General features: G+C 35.4%; 1 protein-coding gene across 11 annotated transcripts in view; it reads left to right on the top strand.

Moving 5' to 3' along the window:
- LOC148649197 (formin-like protein 2) overlaps nucleotides 1–20,317 on the top strand; it is a 76,580-nt gene that overhangs the window by 24,718 nt on the left and 31,545 nt on the right. For all 11 annotated transcript variants that reach the window (XR_015926301.1, XR_015926300.1, XM_088605563.1 and 8 more), the window contains exons 2-4: nucleotides 11,435–11,518; nucleotides 15,629–15,709; nucleotides 19,002–19,078. Coding sequence is in view for 9 of the 11 variants with exons in the window: in XM_088605563.1 (XP_088461689.1) it covers nucleotides 11,435–11,518; nucleotides 15,629–15,709; nucleotides 19,002–19,078 (242 nt within the window). In the remaining 2 variants the exon portion in view is untranslated. The remainder of the gene's footprint in view (nucleotides 1–11,434; nucleotides 11,519–15,628; nucleotides 15,710–19,001; nucleotides 19,079–20,317) is intronic.

The following is a 20,317-nucleotide window of genomic DNA, read 5'->3' as shown; positions in this document are numbered from 1 at the left end:
GAAATGATACTTAAAGTTCAATTGGAGGAATATTGTAGAAACAATAATTGGTAAACTTAAGGGACACCAGATCGTATTGGACAGATGTAAGCAATGGTGTGCCACTGGGACCCATTTGAGGTTCATTGCTCCTCCTGAACTGTATCAATGATTTGATTTGTGATACAATTAGAAAATAGTTCAATTTTTGCACGTCACAAACTTAGTGGGAGATTCAAACAGAGACAAGCAAGGGATTCACAAACATTTACTGAACATTGTGCAGTGTTTATTTTGTTTACGTATTGTGCACTTAGAAAAGAGATGAGTGTTATGTCAATGGAATTGATTTGGAGTTTGTTTTGTGGAGTACATGAGCTGTTGCATTATCGCTGTAGGCTTTAATTAGTTGTTTAGGAATTCAGGACACAAGACGAGTAAGTTGACTGTTGAAAAGTACTTATTACTGTGAATAGACAAATACATAGAAATCATGAAAGATTACTGTAAACATCAGAAAGTAAATACAGTACATAGTGATGTTGATGCTTGTGGAAACCTATTGTTCAATTATAAATTGTCAAAATCTCAAAAGAATGAAGAGATCCTAATACTTAGTTTCAAAGTAGGATTGCGTATTATGAGGGAAAATGTCAGTCATTGCTCTTTAAAGATCGTCAAAACATCTTTTTCATAGAGAAATACAAAAATCCTTTATGTTTGAGTTGTCATTTACAGCTCAGTATATGAAGCTTTAGCTGTTTTTTTCTCAAATAAATAGAAAACCTTCTAGTTAATACTGTGTTGGTTTAATTGGAATGGACTGCTTAAAAGGTCTCTGTTCCATTAGCAGAAACATTTATTTAACATAAATTCTCACTGGCTCAGTTAACCACTATCTGTCCTACTTACATAACAAAATGCTTCTCTCTTAATTTAAATAAATCATTCAAAAGATACATGCTGTTTTTGGTGTACATGGCCATTATATAAGCTTTTGTGGGCTGTAAACAGAAGATGGCTAAATAAGGGGGCCAAAAGTAAAATACCCATACATGCACAAAAACAGCATAAAAAACCTATCAGATGGAGTCTTCCTGGATTATACTCTTAATCTGAAGACAGACAGCGAGGACACCTGGGCCATCACTGAAATTAAAGGATTAGAGGAGCCACACTGTGCTAATAAGGAAAATAAGCAGGAGATCTGATATTTCGGTAAATGGTATCACAGGGCAGTTTTGTTAATTGAAACCTGTTATTTTAATGGCTTTTTGCATTATTTTTCCTGGTAATGAAGACTTTCTGGGGAACATGAAATGTATACATTATAAGAATTTTGAAGAGATTTCCAGACCAGTAGGGATGGAATATTTATTTCTTTTGGAATACTTTAGCCTTGCAGTTATTTTCACAATGAAACAATATATGTTCACCTTCTTCTGTTTGTCTTAATATGTAATGGAGAATATTTTCATGACATAAAGAATTTTCCCGAACGTTGTAATTAAGAGGTAGAAACTGTCAATAATATGGATTGCGCAGTTTATTGGACAGTTTTCTGTGATTAAAAGTTTGCTCTTTGTGAGGACTAGGGAGAAGAGACATTCATTGTGTTTTTTTTTTAGCTGTGGAGAAAAGCAGACTTGGGTAGCGCTCGGGAAGTTATGAAGGAAACCAGTAATCGGAGAAAAGAGCCTCTGCAAAGAGGCAGCTTAAGGACTAGAAGGTTCTGTAACAGCTGGGCAAAGACGATTGCCATTTTCCAGCTTTTTAAATCAACAATAGCTCAACTGTGCTTTTGCACTTTGAGCCAGATTACTGTGAGTCATTTATTTCTTAAAAAGCGGGGCGGGTCTAAGACTTGCTGCTATACTAAATTGGAGTACTCGCGTGCTGCTGTGGGTGGGAATGGGGAGGAAAAGCTGATTCCCCTAGTGTACAAGGACACTCCTGGGTGTAATGAGTCTAGGTGAACTGCATGGGATATCTGACGGTGGAGGTGGAGCAGAAAAGGATCAAGTTAGAGATTTTGGACGCTGTATTAAAAATACTACAATTGCCCTTCACATAATAGTGTTTTTAGAAAATTTGTTTTTAGGGGTTTTGAAATTTTGTTTTAAAACATATTTAATACGTTTTGGGCTTTTTTAAGTGCCCAGATCACAAATTTTCAAATTGGTTTGCAATAAATGTTGGTGTGCTCGCACATACTTTTTGGAAGACTTTAATGATATTATTTTTCACGTTTGTTAGTGCAATGTTCCATTCCAATAGCTCATTGGGCACTTATGCCCATGGTGATTTTTTTCCCCCCATTTTAAACGGCAAGCAGAATAGGTCTGTTGATTGATTTGTTTTTTGGGATAAAACATGGAGCTCAAGTGATGTGATTTAATATAACCAGCAAGTGCTCAGGATTTGGTATAAGAATACTTTAAATTCTCATTAAGATTTAATCTGTATAAGTAGCCATTCAAAAAGATTATTTGAATTGATGCAAGAACAGTGAAAGATATGACTTGATTAAAAACTTGAGTAAAAATTGCCAGGTTAGTACTGACAAGAAGGAGTCATGTATAACGGAGAAGAATGAAATGTTTACTTGCCCAGAGAAGTAAAACACTTGAGTTAAACCAATTAAAGCTAACCAGAAGGCAATTTCTGTGGAGAAATCACGGTGAGCAATATGCTAACACTTGCTCTATTCAAGCTAAACATTGGAAGTGTGAATAGGGCGATCTCCTTTAACACAAGAGCTTTTTTGTGTTAAAGGTCTTTTTCCTGTCCTGTACATCTGTGGGACCAACTTGTCAATACTTTGAACAGAAGAAAAATTAAACTGACCAACCTTCACAATCAGCTGGCTATAGCTTCCCAGGAAGAGTGGCCTTACATCACAAACAACAGTCTGTCCTGAGCTTGATCAGACATACCTGTATAATTCAAGCGTATGCACAATCAACATACATGTGTGTTAATGCTTAGAGAGATCATGCTCTGCTAATTTTGGAATATTTTCATTCTGAAAATGTTATTAATACTGAAAACATGTCTTATGATCTATACTTAAGTATGTATTTGTTTTTATTTTGTTATCCGAGTTAAAAATGTTTGATGAAATCCATTAGATCTGAGTTTCCTTTATGCATTAGTATATATATATACTGTAATCAAGCCCCGTCAAGGCTTTTGGACTAATCCATGGAAATTTGTTACTTTGAAATATTTGCCCAGCACTGGTTCTCAGCTGGCAGCTGAAATGTCTGTGTCCACATAAAAGAAGCTAGTGAAGGAATTACTGTTAATATCCTTCTCATTCATCAATTAAACTACAGCCATGGTCTGAGCTCTCACCACAGAATTGATGAATCAGAACACATGCCTGGAGGAAATAACTGTAATTTCAGCTTCTGAGTGTCACTTGGCAGTGTACACCCTTCATTTCTGCTCCTGTGATTCATCAGTATGTTGAATTCATTGACCATGGAACATATTATTCTGTGAGTGCTTATAGTTCTTCTATAAGAGGTACAGCAGCATTTAAGCCCCTTCCCAAATACTGTAAAAGCCTCCAGTTCATACAGTTATAAGCTGCACCTTAACTTATGCTGGTGGTCAGGTCTGGTACCTCTTAATTTGAGACTGTCCTCGCTACAGGATGTCTAAGCACTGATCTGTCTCCTCCTCATGACATGAATCATTTAACTTGAGCATTTGCAATTTCATCATTTAAAAAAAGTCACTGTTTTATCTAGATGACTCCTTGATTACATCTCTGAGAACAAATCCTTATTTTCTTATTCTATGAAAACCTTAAAAATGAACCGGGACAGGATGTGAAGCCTTCAGCTTCGCTGTGCTGCTGACATGCTGTGCACGCTGGTAATGTCGATTGTTAGGAACTGAATGGGATTGATCTGGAATGGATTTTGCATTCCAGTGTTTCATTCTCAAACATTCAACCCTACATATCCTCAATAAAGAGGAGAAAATGTGAAAAGACTGGATAAGTGTGCTCCTACAATCTGACTAATGCTATTTGAGGCTCCTAGGTTGACCAAAAAGTGCCTTGATTGTGTTGCGTGAACAAAAATGTTTAATTTTCTTAAATAAATGAAAAAGAGACATTTTGAAGATTTTAGCAGTTATTGTGGAGTGTTTGCGATTGCTTGTTTGTGGCATTCTGTTTCACCATGATGCATTCATGGAAATTACTGGACTTTAACCTTGCATACGGTGTGAAAACGGTGTTGACTTTAACCTTAAAAATACTTTTTAATTTTCATTTTTTTAAAAAGGCACTTTATAGAAAGTGTTTGGTATTTCTGCAATCAGATAATTATTTACACAAATATTCAGTATTATATGCTGTACCTCTTATAGTTATTCCATAAGAGGTACAGCAGCATTTAAGCCCCCTCCCAAATACCGTAAAAGCCTCCAGTTCATACAGTTATAAACTGCGCCTTAACTTATGCTGGTGGTCAGGTCTGGTACCTCTTAATTTGAGACTGTCCGCGCTACAGGACTTCTAAGCACCGATCTGTCTCCTCCTTAGTTTTTTCCTGTGTGGCAACCAGATGCGCAATAGGACTTTGGATTTGCATAGAGTACTTTGGAAGGAGATTGCATTTAAGTTTAAGGAAAACTTGAGCCTTTATGCATTGTAAACTGCTAATCCCAACAGGAATGTGCTTTCACAAGGACACCTCATCGTAATCTTATTCTTGTTTATCTGATAGCTGTAAGGACAAGGCCGTTGGCTGTGTGGATACATGCCATTTTCCGGCAATTGAGTACAACTGTACTAAAAAAAGATGTTTTATTGTTATTAATATTTCTAATTATATAAATATATTAAAAACACGTTAAAACTGAGAGTGAGATAAACCTCACACCTAATGGTATAAATCGCAATAACTGCTCCATTAGCACTATACTTTAGTAATACCAGAAGAGCTTTATGTCCCTTTGCTCTTAAAATTTACTATGGCCATTTGTTTTAGCCCATTCAAAATGTGTTTGTGTATCAAGCTCAGAAAGAAACTTCCAAAGACCAAACTGCTCTTGAATCACAACAGCTCACACAGACATCCTTTCAAAAATTGTTTCAATTTTCTCAGATATTTACATTTTTCAGCATTTTCCGTTGGAATGGAATGGTGACAAACCATGCTTCAGCCTTTTGTAATCAGTGTCCTTACCAGCATAAAACCTTCCAATAATTAGAAAATACTTCCAAAAACTTCTTAAATATTTTAAATATGAAAATATACTACATAAATATGACCCCGATTATTTAGATCAAGAAATGCTTGTTGCTATTGTAAATTAAATGTATTAGCCAGAACAAAGACATTGCATACTGTAATGACAAAACATCAAGCTGAATTAGGCAGTGAGCAGGCTAATCTGATTTAGTGGTATAGAAACAATCACAAGGACAGCAGGATCACACAGCAATGGAATTAACAAAGTGTTAAAAAATCTCTAACATTTTAAATTATTAAAGTATTTCTTATACATAATCTTTGTATCTTATCCACTGTTTGTATCTTCTAAAAATCACTTCAACTTGTGGGTAACAGGCTGCCCATTTCTATGTACTAGTGCATGCTTATAGTTGGCTCATCTGGTTATGCTACTCCTGGTACATGAGTCTTTTATAAACATAATCTGGTATTTTGCCAGATTAAATTGATAATTGCTTAAATTACTTATTGGAATAATTTTCTGTTGCAGGTGGGTTAATGCTGTGCAAGAATGTTTGTCTACAGATCTCTAGAATTGTTGGATTTTAAATCTGCTTGTTTTAAATCTGCTTGGGTCAGTATGGACATTATATAAGATCAATGTACCTCTTTGCCAAAATGTTGTACAGTAGATAAAACTGAAAAAAATCATGATGATGCTTTTTTATGATGATACAGAACCTGTGATCAATATTTGTATTAATTTTGACAATGCCTTCTTTAAGTGTAAGTTGTAAGTGTAAGGTTTGTGATAATGCAAAATACAGTGCACTGCAATATAGGATGTGTTGTGTAGTCTTAATTTCAGGAAATTACAGTGTGGAAGTAATCGAGTAAGAGAACATGCAAATATATAGCAATAGGTACTTTGTGTCAAGAACTCAGGTAGGCAGGTCAAGACTGTTGTGTTGGACCTAGTTATGTTGAGATGTAGGGGCAGACTATTCAGAACTCACTAGTTCGCACGACACTCCTGCAACAGAATGCAGTGTGCTGGAACACTGTAAGATTGATTCAACTATGGAGGAGCTAAGGAGCCAAAAGTCATTCTTACGTGACATTTACAGAAAACTTGCTGAACAGTAGACACTTTCTAAGTGCTGTGCAGAAAACCATATGTGCTCTTATTGGTATCTCCCAAAAAGTATGCAGTGCTCATTTTCTGGAGAGACCACCAGAGAGGATATGAATGGAAGGTTTGTGCCAAACAGTTAATGCCAGTCCCTGGTGACTCATTCATGGTATACAGTTATTCCCAGCGGCAGTGAGTCAAATAGCACAGAGGGTTTAAATCGGTATTTTCCTTGTGCATTCAAAGTTAATGATGTCTTTTAGTCTGTGGATTTCCTAGTGTGCAACCCTACAGGTAACTTTAAAAAATGGCTGGTAAATATCCTTAAGAATACATTCTGAATATATTAGTTATGCTTGCAACAGGCCCGCTTCTCTGAGTTTGTGTTAGGGAGACAGTTGCTGTATATTTAACTGGATTTTGAACATCTTTTTGTTTGAAAGAAGTCTAAGCTCCGCTTAACTGCTATGTTTTTATAGTCACGAATTTCCAAGTTTATTTCCTTATATTAGTTATGGTACAGTAGAGAATTCCTTATGGCATTTGCAGAAATGCTGTTAAATACATACAGAACGTCTGTATCCTCCAGTACAGTATATTAAACTTTGAAGTATATGAAAATATTCTTCTCTGTATTGAATTGCTATCCACCATTTGTGGCTGTTAACTACTTCTGAGTCAGAAATGCTGTCATTCCACTGTAAAACAATAGCAATTGAAAGCTTTGAATGTTCACAGTATCTATTCCCTCATTATGTCTCTGCTTGTTTCCAGTTTGTTATACATATACAGTTTAATTAGGAATGAACCAGGAGAAGAAATGGAGCCTTACTTTCACAGCTACACCAGACCGTCCCTGTACCCCAAAAATTCTTCCCCTCTTTTGTTTTTTCTTTCATGCCACCTGTGTTCTTGCTTTGTTTGAACACACTTGTTGTAGTTGTTAGAAGCTTGGGTTTTTCCTTGCAAACTACAATCCAGTGACTATCCAACAAAGTGGGAAAATCAGATGAAACCAGAAGATCATGTGTGTTATCCCTGATTATTGAGTTTAAATGTATATAAATTATTCAGTAAAATGCTTTCCTTGATGTTTCCTGCAATGGTATTTACACGCAGCACTTGCATTGTGTGCCTTGATATAAGTTTATAAAGTGAAGTACAGAACTGCAATACTTCTTGATAAGCACTTAAAGTGTCCTTGTCTGACATTTTAGTGAAGGTTAGGAAGCTGTTGTATCAGTATTTTGAGAAAATTTAGACCAATTACTATGAAAAAAAAGCAATGGATAATGAATATATTGGATAGCACACTATTCCATATTCTGGTATTCAGAATTGGCTAACGTGTTCTTTAAAGCCTTGCATTACTTTGCAGTATTTATATTGGAACCAAAGATAAATTTGAGTGCCCTCAGATTTCCTGAAGGTTTTACCTCTAGACCTACTGAACAACTGTAAACATGGAATTTATGGTCCATTAAGGCATCTCTCTGTTGATATTTTGTAGAGCACACTGTAATAAATAATATATGAGACCTTAAAACACTGTAATGTAGTGTCAATTTAACAATCCTTGACAGGATTTTTTTTTATTTCTTTGCATGAAATGTGCCTGAATGTAGTTTGCTTCTTAGCTTTTTAGACTTCAGTTTCAGTCAGCTATTGTTTTTTTCAAAAGGCATTTTAATATAACCTTGTCTGGGAATGTGACCTGATGTCTCAGAGCTAAAGGTTTTTGTCATTATTCCCTGTGGAAATTTGGTTTGTGGCCTATTGTTTCATTCCGTAGGTAGATGTCAGCAAAGGGCAAAGAGCAATCTGAAAGATGAACCTTTTTCCTCAGAAAAAAAAACGTATTAGCAAATTGCCAGATATGCAGTGTTAATGATTTAGTGAGAGATATTTGTACATCTCACATTGCCTGCAAAAATGTTAAAATAAGATTAGAAATCTTGGTATTGAAATTCTGACAGGATCTGGTCAGTGACAGGGTATGAACCCCTTTGAGCATGTGTAGGCTGTTGTCAGTAGGCTCCTGTGAAAGGGTCCTAATTCACTTCTCTCTCATACTGTACATATTTTGTACCAGCAGTAATCTACAATCCTAATTGGTCATCCTTTACACAATATTTAAGCATTTTACAAACACAGCACCTCAGAGCACTTGCTTCACTGGTTTACATTTCTAAAGGAACGGTCTTTGCTGCATTTATAGCTCTTTGGATGTCTGGAAGAAGCTACCCAGCCAAGCGATACCTTGGCTTCCTTCAAGAAATGGCTGTTAGTAACTAATCTGACTGATGATCTCATCCATCCAAGTGAACTAGATGGGCCTTTTCTTGTTTTTTATGTTTTCAAGTTTGACAAAATATTTAATGGGAAAATAACTGCTTTATATAAGATGGTTCAATTTATTTGAATTTAAAATGGATTTATACTTGAGTACCTAGACAAGTATGACTTAAATATGCTTGAATATAAGCATTCCTATATGCATTAACAATGTATAATAAAATGCTTTTTTCATATATTTGTCTTTTCTGCAACACCGCTAATCAAGATTAGATTTCATAAGGCAGAATTTCCACTGTATTTTGGTTCTCAAATAATATTCTGTGTGGTGAAATCAGACTTGCTTTAAGCGTTTATACGGCCTTTATGGGAATCTGGTGAGTGAGATGGCTGGTATATCAGAGGCTGCAGTCCCCCAGAGTCAGCACAACGCCTGTTCCAAAGCTGTTTTCAATGCTAATGCAATTTTGTGAAAGAACAGTGGGTGTGCATTGTAGGCCAAAAGCTATTGAGATCATGAGGACTAATAAAAACTCCCTTGCCTGAAGCAGCCATGAACTTTCATTGGCAGCATTTTACCCAGTAAAAACTATAGTTCTATATACCTTAATTGAGATGTACTATATGAGCAACAGGAATCAATACAGTAACTGGTATGCAGTGAAGTTGCAAAGCTAAGATTACTATAATTAGATTTGTATAAAACCATGTATTATAAAATTATATTAATAGGATGTTTTGTGTAACAGCCTATATTACTATGAAAAGTACACATTAATATCTTATTTATAGTGAAACATTTTAGCTTTGGAACCTAATAATACATACTATTTCTGCTCAGTTGGAAAGCTGAATGGGCTTCAGCATGGCTTAAGTTCAAGAAATATTTCTCATTTTGGGCTGACAAAATCCCTCATTGAGAAACAAAGGTTTTTAGTTTTGTCCATCCACAAATTCAATTTCCTAATCCCTGTTGCTTTTCATAGATTATTTACTTTGTGTCTTGCTTGACGAAAATTTTTTTTAGGTAAATCTGATAACTGCAGAGTACTTGTATCGGTTGAAATGCATATACATTTAGTGTTTATATGACAAATGGTGTTAAATGGAGATAACATTTGTTTGGGAAAATAAAGAACTGGAATCATAGTTTTGTACAAGATCTTTGCTTTCTTCCTTAAGGTACCACCTTTCATTCTTTCTGTGTTTCTCATGCAGTGCAGCACATTTCCAAAATGGAATTGTTTCTGTTGCTTTCGAGTTGTCGTAAATAAATCATCTTATGCTCATGCTTAATGTCAGTAACTGAAATCATATTATCATCATTTTAGTAAACTAGTTTGTAAATTCGTATCAGTTTTGGAAAAGATGGTGATCAAGCACTAATTGTTTTAAAAAAAAGAATTTACGGGTGGAGTTTACTCTGGGGATTAAAGTCAGAACTACACAACTGAGGTCTTTGGGGGTTGAAAAGGTTACATGAAGCAGATGTTCTTTAGTCCAGTAAATGGGAAATAAGAAATGGATTGTGTAATGGGAAAGGAGACTTTGCTTCTTCACATAGTAAAAGTTTAACCAGCTCATGATGAGTAAACCTAGCAAGGGTTGAATGTTGTCCTGACATTAAGCTACATACTTCAAGTATCTTTACAGGCCATATTGTGAGGCAGAATCAATGGTAAGGAGAATGAATGGTCATTGTAACTTGTCTGTCTCATTGTGTGTAGATAGTAAAACATGACAAACCAACTTTAAGCAGATTGGATGTCCACTGGAGTATTGACCAGCGGAATCAGTACATTAAATAGTAGTTTACAGCCCTTAAAACTGAAAACAAGGTGTCCTTTTTAGGGGTTACCACCGACTGGAGTGAGATTATGAGAAGGATATTATGGGGGTCAGATCTAGGACCATTGCTTTTCCTATGCTATAACATAAGAACTTAAGAAAGGTTACAAATGGGCCATTTGACCTATCAATCTTGTTTGGTAGTTAGTCGCTAATTAATCTCAGAGTAAAAGATGCCAGGGTATCTGGCTTCAACAGCATGGCTGAGTAGCTTGTTCAATGCTCGCAAAACCCTGAAGTGTCTGCTGTTCTGGGTTTTAAGAACTTCCAAACAGCTTCCACTGTCCTGTGGTTCATGTTTCACTGTTGTTTTTTGATCTTTAGTGCTTACTAGTGTCTTGTCTAATTTGTAAATGGTACGAACAGGTGGTGCTACAAATACTTTAGCAACACAGTGGGCAACATAGGAAGGCATAGACAAAATATTTGACTAGACAGACACATGGCAAATGAAATTTAACACTGATAACTCCAAAGCAAGAAAAAGATTAATTCAAATATTGAAGTGGAATATGTACCAAGTGATATGTGCCGAAGATATGTGTGCTAGACTGTGAAAAACCGTTAAAAAAACAGTAAAATGCTTGGATAAACTAAGAGAATAGTATTAAATGAAGTGGAGGCATGTTAAACTTGTATGATGTATTGGTTGGACCTTAGTTGGGAATATGGTGCTCAATTTGGTCAATATCCCACAAGAAAGTATTGTAGCTTTAGAGGCTGTACTGTGGAGTGCGATTGTGGTTATTTCTGGCCTGAAGAGAAAGTCATTCTGACGCATACTAAGGCAATTTGTTGTGATGGTCATTAACCGTTGTCTTTAAAACTAGAAAGGAACCTCAAGTTTAATATCTGCTACTTGGCACCTACTGTATGTCTACATCTTGAAGTAATTTTTGTGCCATTACTCAACCATGGATAGATTGTTGAAGATACTGCATAAGTGAAAATTATCTCACTCTTGCATTTTTTACATTTTTTTCAGAACTCCATGAACCTTCCTCCAGATAAAGCACGATTATTGCGCCAGTATGACAATGAAAAGAAATGGGAACTTATTTGTGATCAGGTAAGTTTGTGTCCTGTATTAAAGTTTAATGTCCCAATGAAATAGATTTGAGATGTCACTTTATGCTGTCAGTACAGTCTCAAATGTCACTTTATATTGTATCATTACATCTATTATTCTACCCTTTTGTTCTTAATTTCTGATTTTTACATAAATCACATGTTCATGTTTTAAACCTTCCATTATCTTAAGTCATACTTGTAGCAGAGTTTTACTCCAAATTAAACTGGATAAACTGAATACTGTACCTAACAGGAAAGAAAATAAAACATGTTCCATAGCTAATAAATCACAGAATGATATCCCATGTGGGAAGACAATCTGCTTTCCTAAGTTACTACTGTCCTACTGATTCTTTTTTTTCTGATCTTTTTTCTTTTTGGTCTATTGTGTCCTAATGCTTTTTAGGCTCAGATTTTTGTCTCTGATCTCTTGATTTTGTTATAATTTTTTTTGTCTCTAAATGTTATTATTCTGTAAATTATTATTATTTCTCTGGAACAGTCAAGATATTTGAAGTCATGTTGTGTTAACATTAATAATTAAAATATATATGTACAACATTGTAGATGTAGTATTAGAAATACTGGGTTTTTCCTTCAGTGAAAGTGTTGTGGGTCTGTCCCAGGACCTTTTCTGCCTCACTGAACACAAGAAGTAAAGGAGAATTATAAAAAATATATATAATTTTTTATAATTTTATGTTCACGGGGTATTTTTCATACAAACATACAGTATGAAAAAAGCTCTAAAAGTCTCACGTTTTCACATCTTTAAAACATTTTAAGAACTATTCCCATTCTAAGGGCAGCTATATAAATGGAAATAAAAACAATAATTCATAGCCTTTCACAGTGGGATTTAACATTTGTTTTTCCATTTTTGTAAGGTCGGTATTGATAGACGTCTGCCAGTCATATGTGCTACCTATCTCCTGAATCTTTCTTTCGTTTCTGCTGCAGTTCATATTCAGTGTGTTATGTTCCCTAGTTGCAGTGTTGTGGCTAATAATAAGTCTGTTCAGGAGACCTTTATAGGTTGGTTCGTGTAGTTACTCTATATATGCTTTCCATATACTGCTAAAAGCTGTACAGAACGTCTTATGTAACTATGGTAACTATGGCATAAAGAATGGATATGGTTGCTCAGCTATAGTTGACAAATACATGTTCACTTACAAAATATTTCTCTCTGGATCTTTTAGGAAATCTAATGACTTATTAAATATGAAAGATTCTATGAAAATATAAAAGATTGTCAAAGGGGAGAAGCTACAATACAAACAATATTAAAAGCAATTGTTATGCATTGAAGCAAAGCCATGCGTAAAATGCATAAAATGAATTAATACATCAGAAGTAATAAATAATTTGCTTCTGAACCGATAGAAAAAGATGCTCCTTGAAAGAGTCTGACTAATAGAGTGGCTTGGATGACTAATGCAGCTATTCTAAAAAAGACTTCTCTCAAATCCCTCAGAAAGGGATTTAAAAATGCCTTTGGCTTCTTGGTTTTCTCTTGACTGCTTTAGTGATCGCAGTTCAATTTTAGATTAGGCTCACTCTTAAGAAAGAATGTGTTTAGCATATGTTTTTTTTTGTGGATGGGTCTCTTTTAAATGGAAATTTGCTGCTGTACTAAAATTTCAATAGGCTGACACAAAGTGAGTTAATGTGTGAATTAGGGTGCAGAACAACTGATAATGCTATAAGAAATGTATACAGATATATAGAGATGCCATGTTTATGATAACCATTATAGTAATGAGTGAAAATACGAAGTCCGCAATGCTGTGTTTGAATATCCTGAAGAGTTTTGTGTTTTTTCCTCTTTGAACTTTCTCTTCTTCTGCACTAAAGCATAGCCTCCAAGGAGCTGTGGGATTTTCTCTGGAATTTAGATGATTCCTAATTAATAGGATGATATTCAAATGTAACACTTTTATCTGCAAGCTATGGATGTGGCAGAAATCTCTTGGCGCTGACCGTTACATAATCAGGCTTTAACTCTTCTTTCTCAAAACCTATCAAGAAGCAGAAAAAGTAGAATTAGCAACTGTATGATTTTATTTTATTATTTATTTTCATTTTATACAGTGCCTCTCAAGTTATGACATATCAAGAGTGTTTTACTGTGGAGGCAGCTAATCATCAGAACATAGGTAGAAAGTATATAGTGAGGGACAGGAAGAAAATAAAATAGCGTTTCTGTTTTTAAAGTTTGGAAATGCTACCCTGAAGAAACGTGTTTTTAATTGGCACGGTTTAGGCACATTCTTGTAGAAGTCTGTTGTAGTGCATTCAGAAGCACCAAAAACAGTGCAATACAGTAACTCATTCTAGGGAACCTACTGTAGAGGCACAGACCAGTTTGTCAGCATCTGATTGAGACTGAATAAGTCACATCCAGAGGGACTATGTAATATTTCTGACGGAAATCTCATATGAGATAAAAAGAACACCAAGAGTATTTGAGCTGTAACTTATTGAAGGGCATGATACTAATAAAGTATTAATTGATTTACCCAATGTGATATATCATTAGCTCTGAGTTGTTTATTTCAATTGATTTATTCTGTATGCTGCACAGATCTCTTACGTACATCCTGTTTAACGGTCACAAAATAGTGAAAATCCTGAGTTTCTCTATACAGGAATGTAAGTTTCCTTCCCTTTGCCATTATCTATTCCTGTTATTAAAACAGACACACTTGGGCATCAGTAGATTAAAGAAACAGTGTCATTATTTTTATACTAACCTACTCTTTCAAATTTTTCTTTGCTGTTGCCCACTTTTTTCTGGAATACAATACAGTCCTGAAAGATCTTTCTTCCAGTTCTTCAACAACATGTTAATCTCATTAATATGAATACGTGAGGCTTCAAAAGAAATGACCTTAAAACCTGCTGTCACCGCTGATTCCTCATGGAGAACTTTACAGGGCAGTAAAGTGAGGTTGATTGCAGCTACCATAAATCAGGATTATGTGTACAGTGCTTTTGAGAGTTGATGGAGCGCATAATTGCAACATCAACAGCAGTCGATGACAGTGATTTTTAGCTCTGTGCCTCACACAGCACTTTTTTTTTAATTTGTTGGAGTTGGTAACATATGGAATGACAATAGGATGAGACAAGACGAGTTAGCCCACATTTTTTTGTATTTGTTATTGCTTAAGTAGTTTTTTTATGCAGATCTGTAAGTGCTCCCGAAACGAACAGCTTGTTTATTAAACTGCAAAAGAAAAACTGATAAATATCTGCAGTGATCTGGGATTCTTATCTTCATAAAAAGGATATAGCATTGAATTGACCGTTTATTGGTAACTGTGGATACTAATCCAAGCAGGACAGCGTATTTAGAGAGTTAGAGTGCTGCTTGTTTTCTCCATGCTGAGTAATTAAACTTAATGAAGCTCATGCATTAACAGAGTTGGCGTTATAGAAGGTGTTATGAAGAGCCAAAGTTTTGCCAAAGTGTCAGAATGTTCGTTGAAAAAGTATACAGTAAAAACACTGTATGAGCACATGCTGAACACTAATCCAAACGCCACATGTTTGTGTTTGGGGCCTGGGTTGTGTCATTATTCCACTGTGACTGGGATTCCTTCAGTGGCAAAATACAACTGTCCAAACAGTGCCAAGCCTGGGTGGGTTTGAGTCAGCCAGGTGGTCCTTGGCTTGCCAGGCAACAGACACTTGTAAGACTTGTATGTTGTCTCAAACCTGCAGTTTTGTCAGTGAGAGGCATACCACACCTCCTGTCAAGGGAAGTCATTCAAGGGATTTACTGAGTGAAAAATGGTGTGTGGCACTGCCAGATCACTTTTTAAGATAGTCTTCATCATTCCTTTGTTGTCATTTAAAAAAAAGATGCAAGGACTCTCCAGAAATACTCTGAACCCATATCACTTTCTGTTACCCAAACTTTAATACATAAATTAAAGATTCCAAACTAGTGTGTTAGTGGTGAATGGTTAATTCAGTATTGATCGGAGTATCCAGATGCCTTGCTCGTGTATGGTGCAGCTCTGATGTTTGTTCAAGTTTAAAGTATGCAAGTTGTTTACATTTTACATATTAATATTTTTAATTTTAATCTCTTTTCCAGGAAAGATTTCAAGTGAAGAATCCTCCTCACACATATATCCAGAAATTAAAGGGTTATCTTGACCCAGCTGTCACCAGGAAGGTAAGCCCACTATTGTTTGAGTTAGTGCTTTAGGTTCCACAGTGGCAACGTTTCCAAAGCAGTGGACTCTTCCTTCCCTTAACCCCTTCAAGACAGGATTTCCTATCACCAGTAAAGAAAGTTTCCTTTTAAAATGCGCAATACACTATTATTTTTAGAAAATAAAGAGCAACGCTGTTGTGAAAATGCACTATTACAAGGACAGATGCAAATGTCTTTGAAGATATTAGCCTGGCAAAATTACAGAACAATTATCCTTTTTTTTTTCATTTCTGTAGAATATTTTTTTTTTCTTTTGATTCATTTTCTTTTAACCTTTAATAGTACATTTTATTTGTGAAAATGAATTATTGCAGTATTGCTTAAGCCAGGGTCCTGGAGGATTGGTGTGTCTGCAGGTTCTCTAGATTTCTTTAAGATAGCCTTACTTGAAAAGCTTGGAGAAGCTGGTAAATTGGTCCAATTTAGCTGGGAGCAGGTTAGGAGCTGAGTTAGAAAGAATGCCTGGAGGCCTAGCAGCCCTCCAGGACTGTGGTTGGACTACCTTAGTTTAATCTGGGCTCATCTTAAAATAATACTTCAAACTGTTAATAGTTTTTGCTGTAGATAACTACCCTATTTTGGATGCGATTCAGTTGCCTGCAAGGAATACTGTCAGAACTGTTAAAGATTTAAATATTTGTTGAATTTTTTAAAGACTTTTCTTTAATGTCCAGCTGTTTTCAGTCTGACTGTTTTAACTTCTGTGAAGTTCTGGTGAAAGCCTTACAGCTGAAATGTAGCAACACAAACTAAGAATTTGACACTCCAGGTGTCCTTTGCAAGATTAAAGTGTTGAGTGTTGTATCAGAATAGTAGGAACCTGAAACGGACAGACCTGTAGCTAAGACACTTTAAATGTGTGTTCCTAACTATAGCCAGTGTGTTTTGCACCTTCACTGATGTTTTTTTTAACTTCATAATCCTGTAATCTTCTTAGATCAATTTGTAGTGATTATATAACAGATTGTTAGATTTACTTTAGAAGATTGACATGGTATATGTTCTTGAATCTTGAATGCCCATAGTTGAAGAAGAGAGATTGAAAGATAAATCAGAAGCACTGCCATTCTGCACTCAGTATGTTTCAGGATTTGTTGAAGTACACATTGTCACACATTGAAGTACACATTGTCACAGGACTGAAAGGCAGAATTCCAAAGTGGGAGGATCTGCATCAAATGCGGAGAGGGGTCAGGCGTGCGTTTCACGCCAAACAGCTCACACTGCTGAGATGTAATGATTTAGAAAACACTAGATGTTCTGTATTAGAAGCTTTTTTCACTGGTGAGGTTTTTCTTTAGTTCACATCAATACAAACGTAAGCTAATTGATGTTAAGACACATACAAATATTTTGTTAAATGGAAATGAGCAGCTAGTGACCATGTTAATACAGTAGTCCATCTGGTGTGTTTTACTTAACTGTACAGCTGTGCAGATCTGTGTTTTCCTCTTAGTTTCTTAGTTGAGGTGTCTCAGCAAGGCTTCACCTTGTGTAAAATATGTAGCTTTCCTAAAAAGGATTTAATGTTGCTGATGGAGATCAGTAGCTGGACCGATAGTGAGAGTTATGGTTTTACATTCCTGTTCAGCCCCCTTTTCTTTAGCCTCAAACAATTGCTACTTTGTGCTTCTGTGAAATAGCTCTAGGTCATTCCCTCCTTTTTACATATGCAGGCTAGCACATTCCTTCAGCACTCGAGCCTATTCGTAAAAGAGAAGGAAAAGGCTCATTCCAGAAAAAAAAACCCCTGAAGAATGCCTGGGCTATTGATTTGTTTTCAGGATGACCCCTGTTTAAAGTGCTCTTCACAGCAGCTGTTAGTACTTAGTAAAGAGTTGTGAGTAATGTGGGACAGAACATGTGCAACTATGCTAACATATGACCTCTACAGATGCTTTCGAAAAAAAAACTATTTTAATGAAAAGCAAGAGGTTTCTTATACATATATGCCAAAACATTACAAAACTAAAGGGAAATGTATTCAGAAATGCCCTTCCCTTTTTATTTATACCGAAATATAGAATGAGTGAATGTAGTGTTCTCACATTCCTTCTGGGGAAATTTATATTTTTGCTTTAGAGACATTATTTTCCCTCCTGCTTTCCTGCCGTTGCTAGGGCAAAGCAAAGGAAATTCTGTCGGTTCTGTGGTAAATTTTGAGTTGTGCTCATTTCAGTGAGAGCAAAAGCAGTACAATAAGAAGAACAACAAAGATGAAAATAACATACATTTACCTTCAAATAAACGGATGTGATTGCTCATGCGCCAAAAAAGTAATCTGTGCACCATTTAAAAAATTAAAGCCTGTTCTCAGTTGTCCTGTAACCAGTTTCTTTGTTTGGGTTTTGGCTTTCTAAGAATAACAATGTAACTAAACCCCCCCCTGCCCCCTGACTCCCCCACCAGACTGTTATGTAATTAATACACACTCGGGCAGAGGATGATTCAGCTTACTAATGGATTACCATATGCTGTGGTCACAGCTTTGGTTACCATGGGAGCAGCTAACAGGACTGAAAGGGAGGACCTGTCTTTAAAATATCACATCCTTAAGCAGAGGCCTCAGTTAATTGATTTAATTCTGTGAGCGAGGAAAGAAAAGCAACACCTACATAAAACAAAGAAGCAGAGAAACGGGGAATACAGATGGAGATTGAATATACAGGATTTGTCTTTGAAATTAATTGCACAATGATAATAGAAGCTCATAATTAATATATTAATTCAGTGAAAGCACTGTAGTGCAGGTTAGCATAACGTTTTTTTTTCACTTAAATTTAAGAAAAAGCTATTTGACATTTAAAAGCAAAGTTATAAAATCCAATTTGATGAAACTGGTGAAAAAAACGTTCAGCCTTTACATTTTTAAAATGTTCTTAATATAACAAGTAAAAAGTCACATGCTCTTGTAGAAAAAAAATATTACTCTTCATTAACCAATTACATCAATCTCCGTTAACAAATGCTTTTCAATAACACATTTTGTTAGAAAATAGATTTAATGATTCATTACTATAATATAGAGGAAAATTAAAGACTTAGGACACTAGTCTCTGTTTCATTTTTATTAGAGCTTAGTTCATGCTAACAGAGCGGTTGAAAAGACAGAATATTGCCCTGACTCTGAATGGATTATTTAAGAAAACTAGAACACAAAGCTAGAGAAATCTCATTAATGAATACAATACTTTATTAGATTTATTTATGAAACAGATAAAAGAAGAATATTCTCTCATTTCTTATGCAGAAATTCAGAAGAAGAGTGCAGGAGTCAACTCAAGTCCTTAGAGAACTGGAAATTTCATTAAGAACGAATCATATTGGGTGAGTATACAGTATAAGCACTTTCTAGATGTAAATCTAAAAGATCTTGAAATCTTGCTTTCCAAGTGTATTTGCCTAAAAGTAAAGCTGTTACATATTGTCCCATATTGTCATTTTAATGCTAAGTATCATAAAGCATTTTTTCTCTAAATGCATGGCAGTTACATTAGGACTTCTGAAGGTCTTTTCTTCAGAATAGCCCCGGTCTATAGACGCTTGTGGTTTTTAGTTTCAAGTTAGCGCATTTAAAAAAATGTCCTGTTTATATTATAACTCACAAACACGTTTGCATTACTGTGTTTAATACCTTGAGGGCTTATGTTGATGTAGAACATTTTAGTTTGCTCACTGCTGAACAATATGCATTTTAAAGAGTGGGTGGGGCTTTTAATACAATCTGATAGAAGAGGATGCAGTTACATGATTAATGTACAACAATAATAGAACTGATTATCTTGACTGATTGGTCTTGATTTACTGAAGATCAACAACAACGTGTCCTCACTTAGCACTTTAAAAAAGGTAAATAAAAAAGCTCTATGAAGTACTTTCTTGCATTAATGTTCTGGATGTGATATTTCAGTTTCATAATTTTCTGTCTTTGGTGTACTGGAATAATAATAAATAATACTGGCAGATGTTATAATTCTTCAGTGTGGGCGTAAGTGTTGCTTTTGGCACATACACCCTCTATGCGAATTCCGAAAAGAAGCTTCTTTTTTGTTCATGTGGCAGCTGTACACAATATTGGAAATTGTAATCACAAATTACAAGCTATAAGCTATGCACACGCTCAAGTCCAGTTAGGTCAAGAGATCTGAACATGTTAAAACTCACGATGGACATCAAGGTAAGTGCAGTCATTATTGTAAGTGTCTTCTACATTTTACAACCAGGATACTCCTCCTTGAATTGCTACCACACTCCCAGCCAAACCACTTACTGTGGATGTTCTTTATATCACCAAACTTTTCCATTTACACCCCAAGAGAGGATGTGGACTTAGCATTAAATCAAAAATAAACCTGCTGTGTTTATTTACAAATATTAGAATCCTTAATAGACAATAGTGACTGGTCAGCTGTTAAACAGTCCCCTCAAACATTGCCCTTCAACAGTTTTAAAGAACAAATTAAGATGTTTGATGCAACCAAAGCCCTTTTAATTCAAGTAGTAAAAAATCCTGAAAATTGGAATTATTATTGTTTTTAAGTCAGTTGATCTTTTGTTATTGTAATA

This window comes from Lepisosteus platostomus, chromosome 14, assembly GCF_059453375.1.
Source record: "Lepisosteus platostomus isolate fLepPlt1 chromosome 14, fLepPlt1.hap1, whole genome shotgun sequence".
Taxonomy (NCBI): domain Eukaryota; kingdom Metazoa; phylum Chordata; class Actinopteri; order Semionotiformes; family Lepisosteidae; genus Lepisosteus; species Lepisosteus platostomus.
This window is presented reverse-complemented; position numbering and strand designations above follow the sequence as displayed.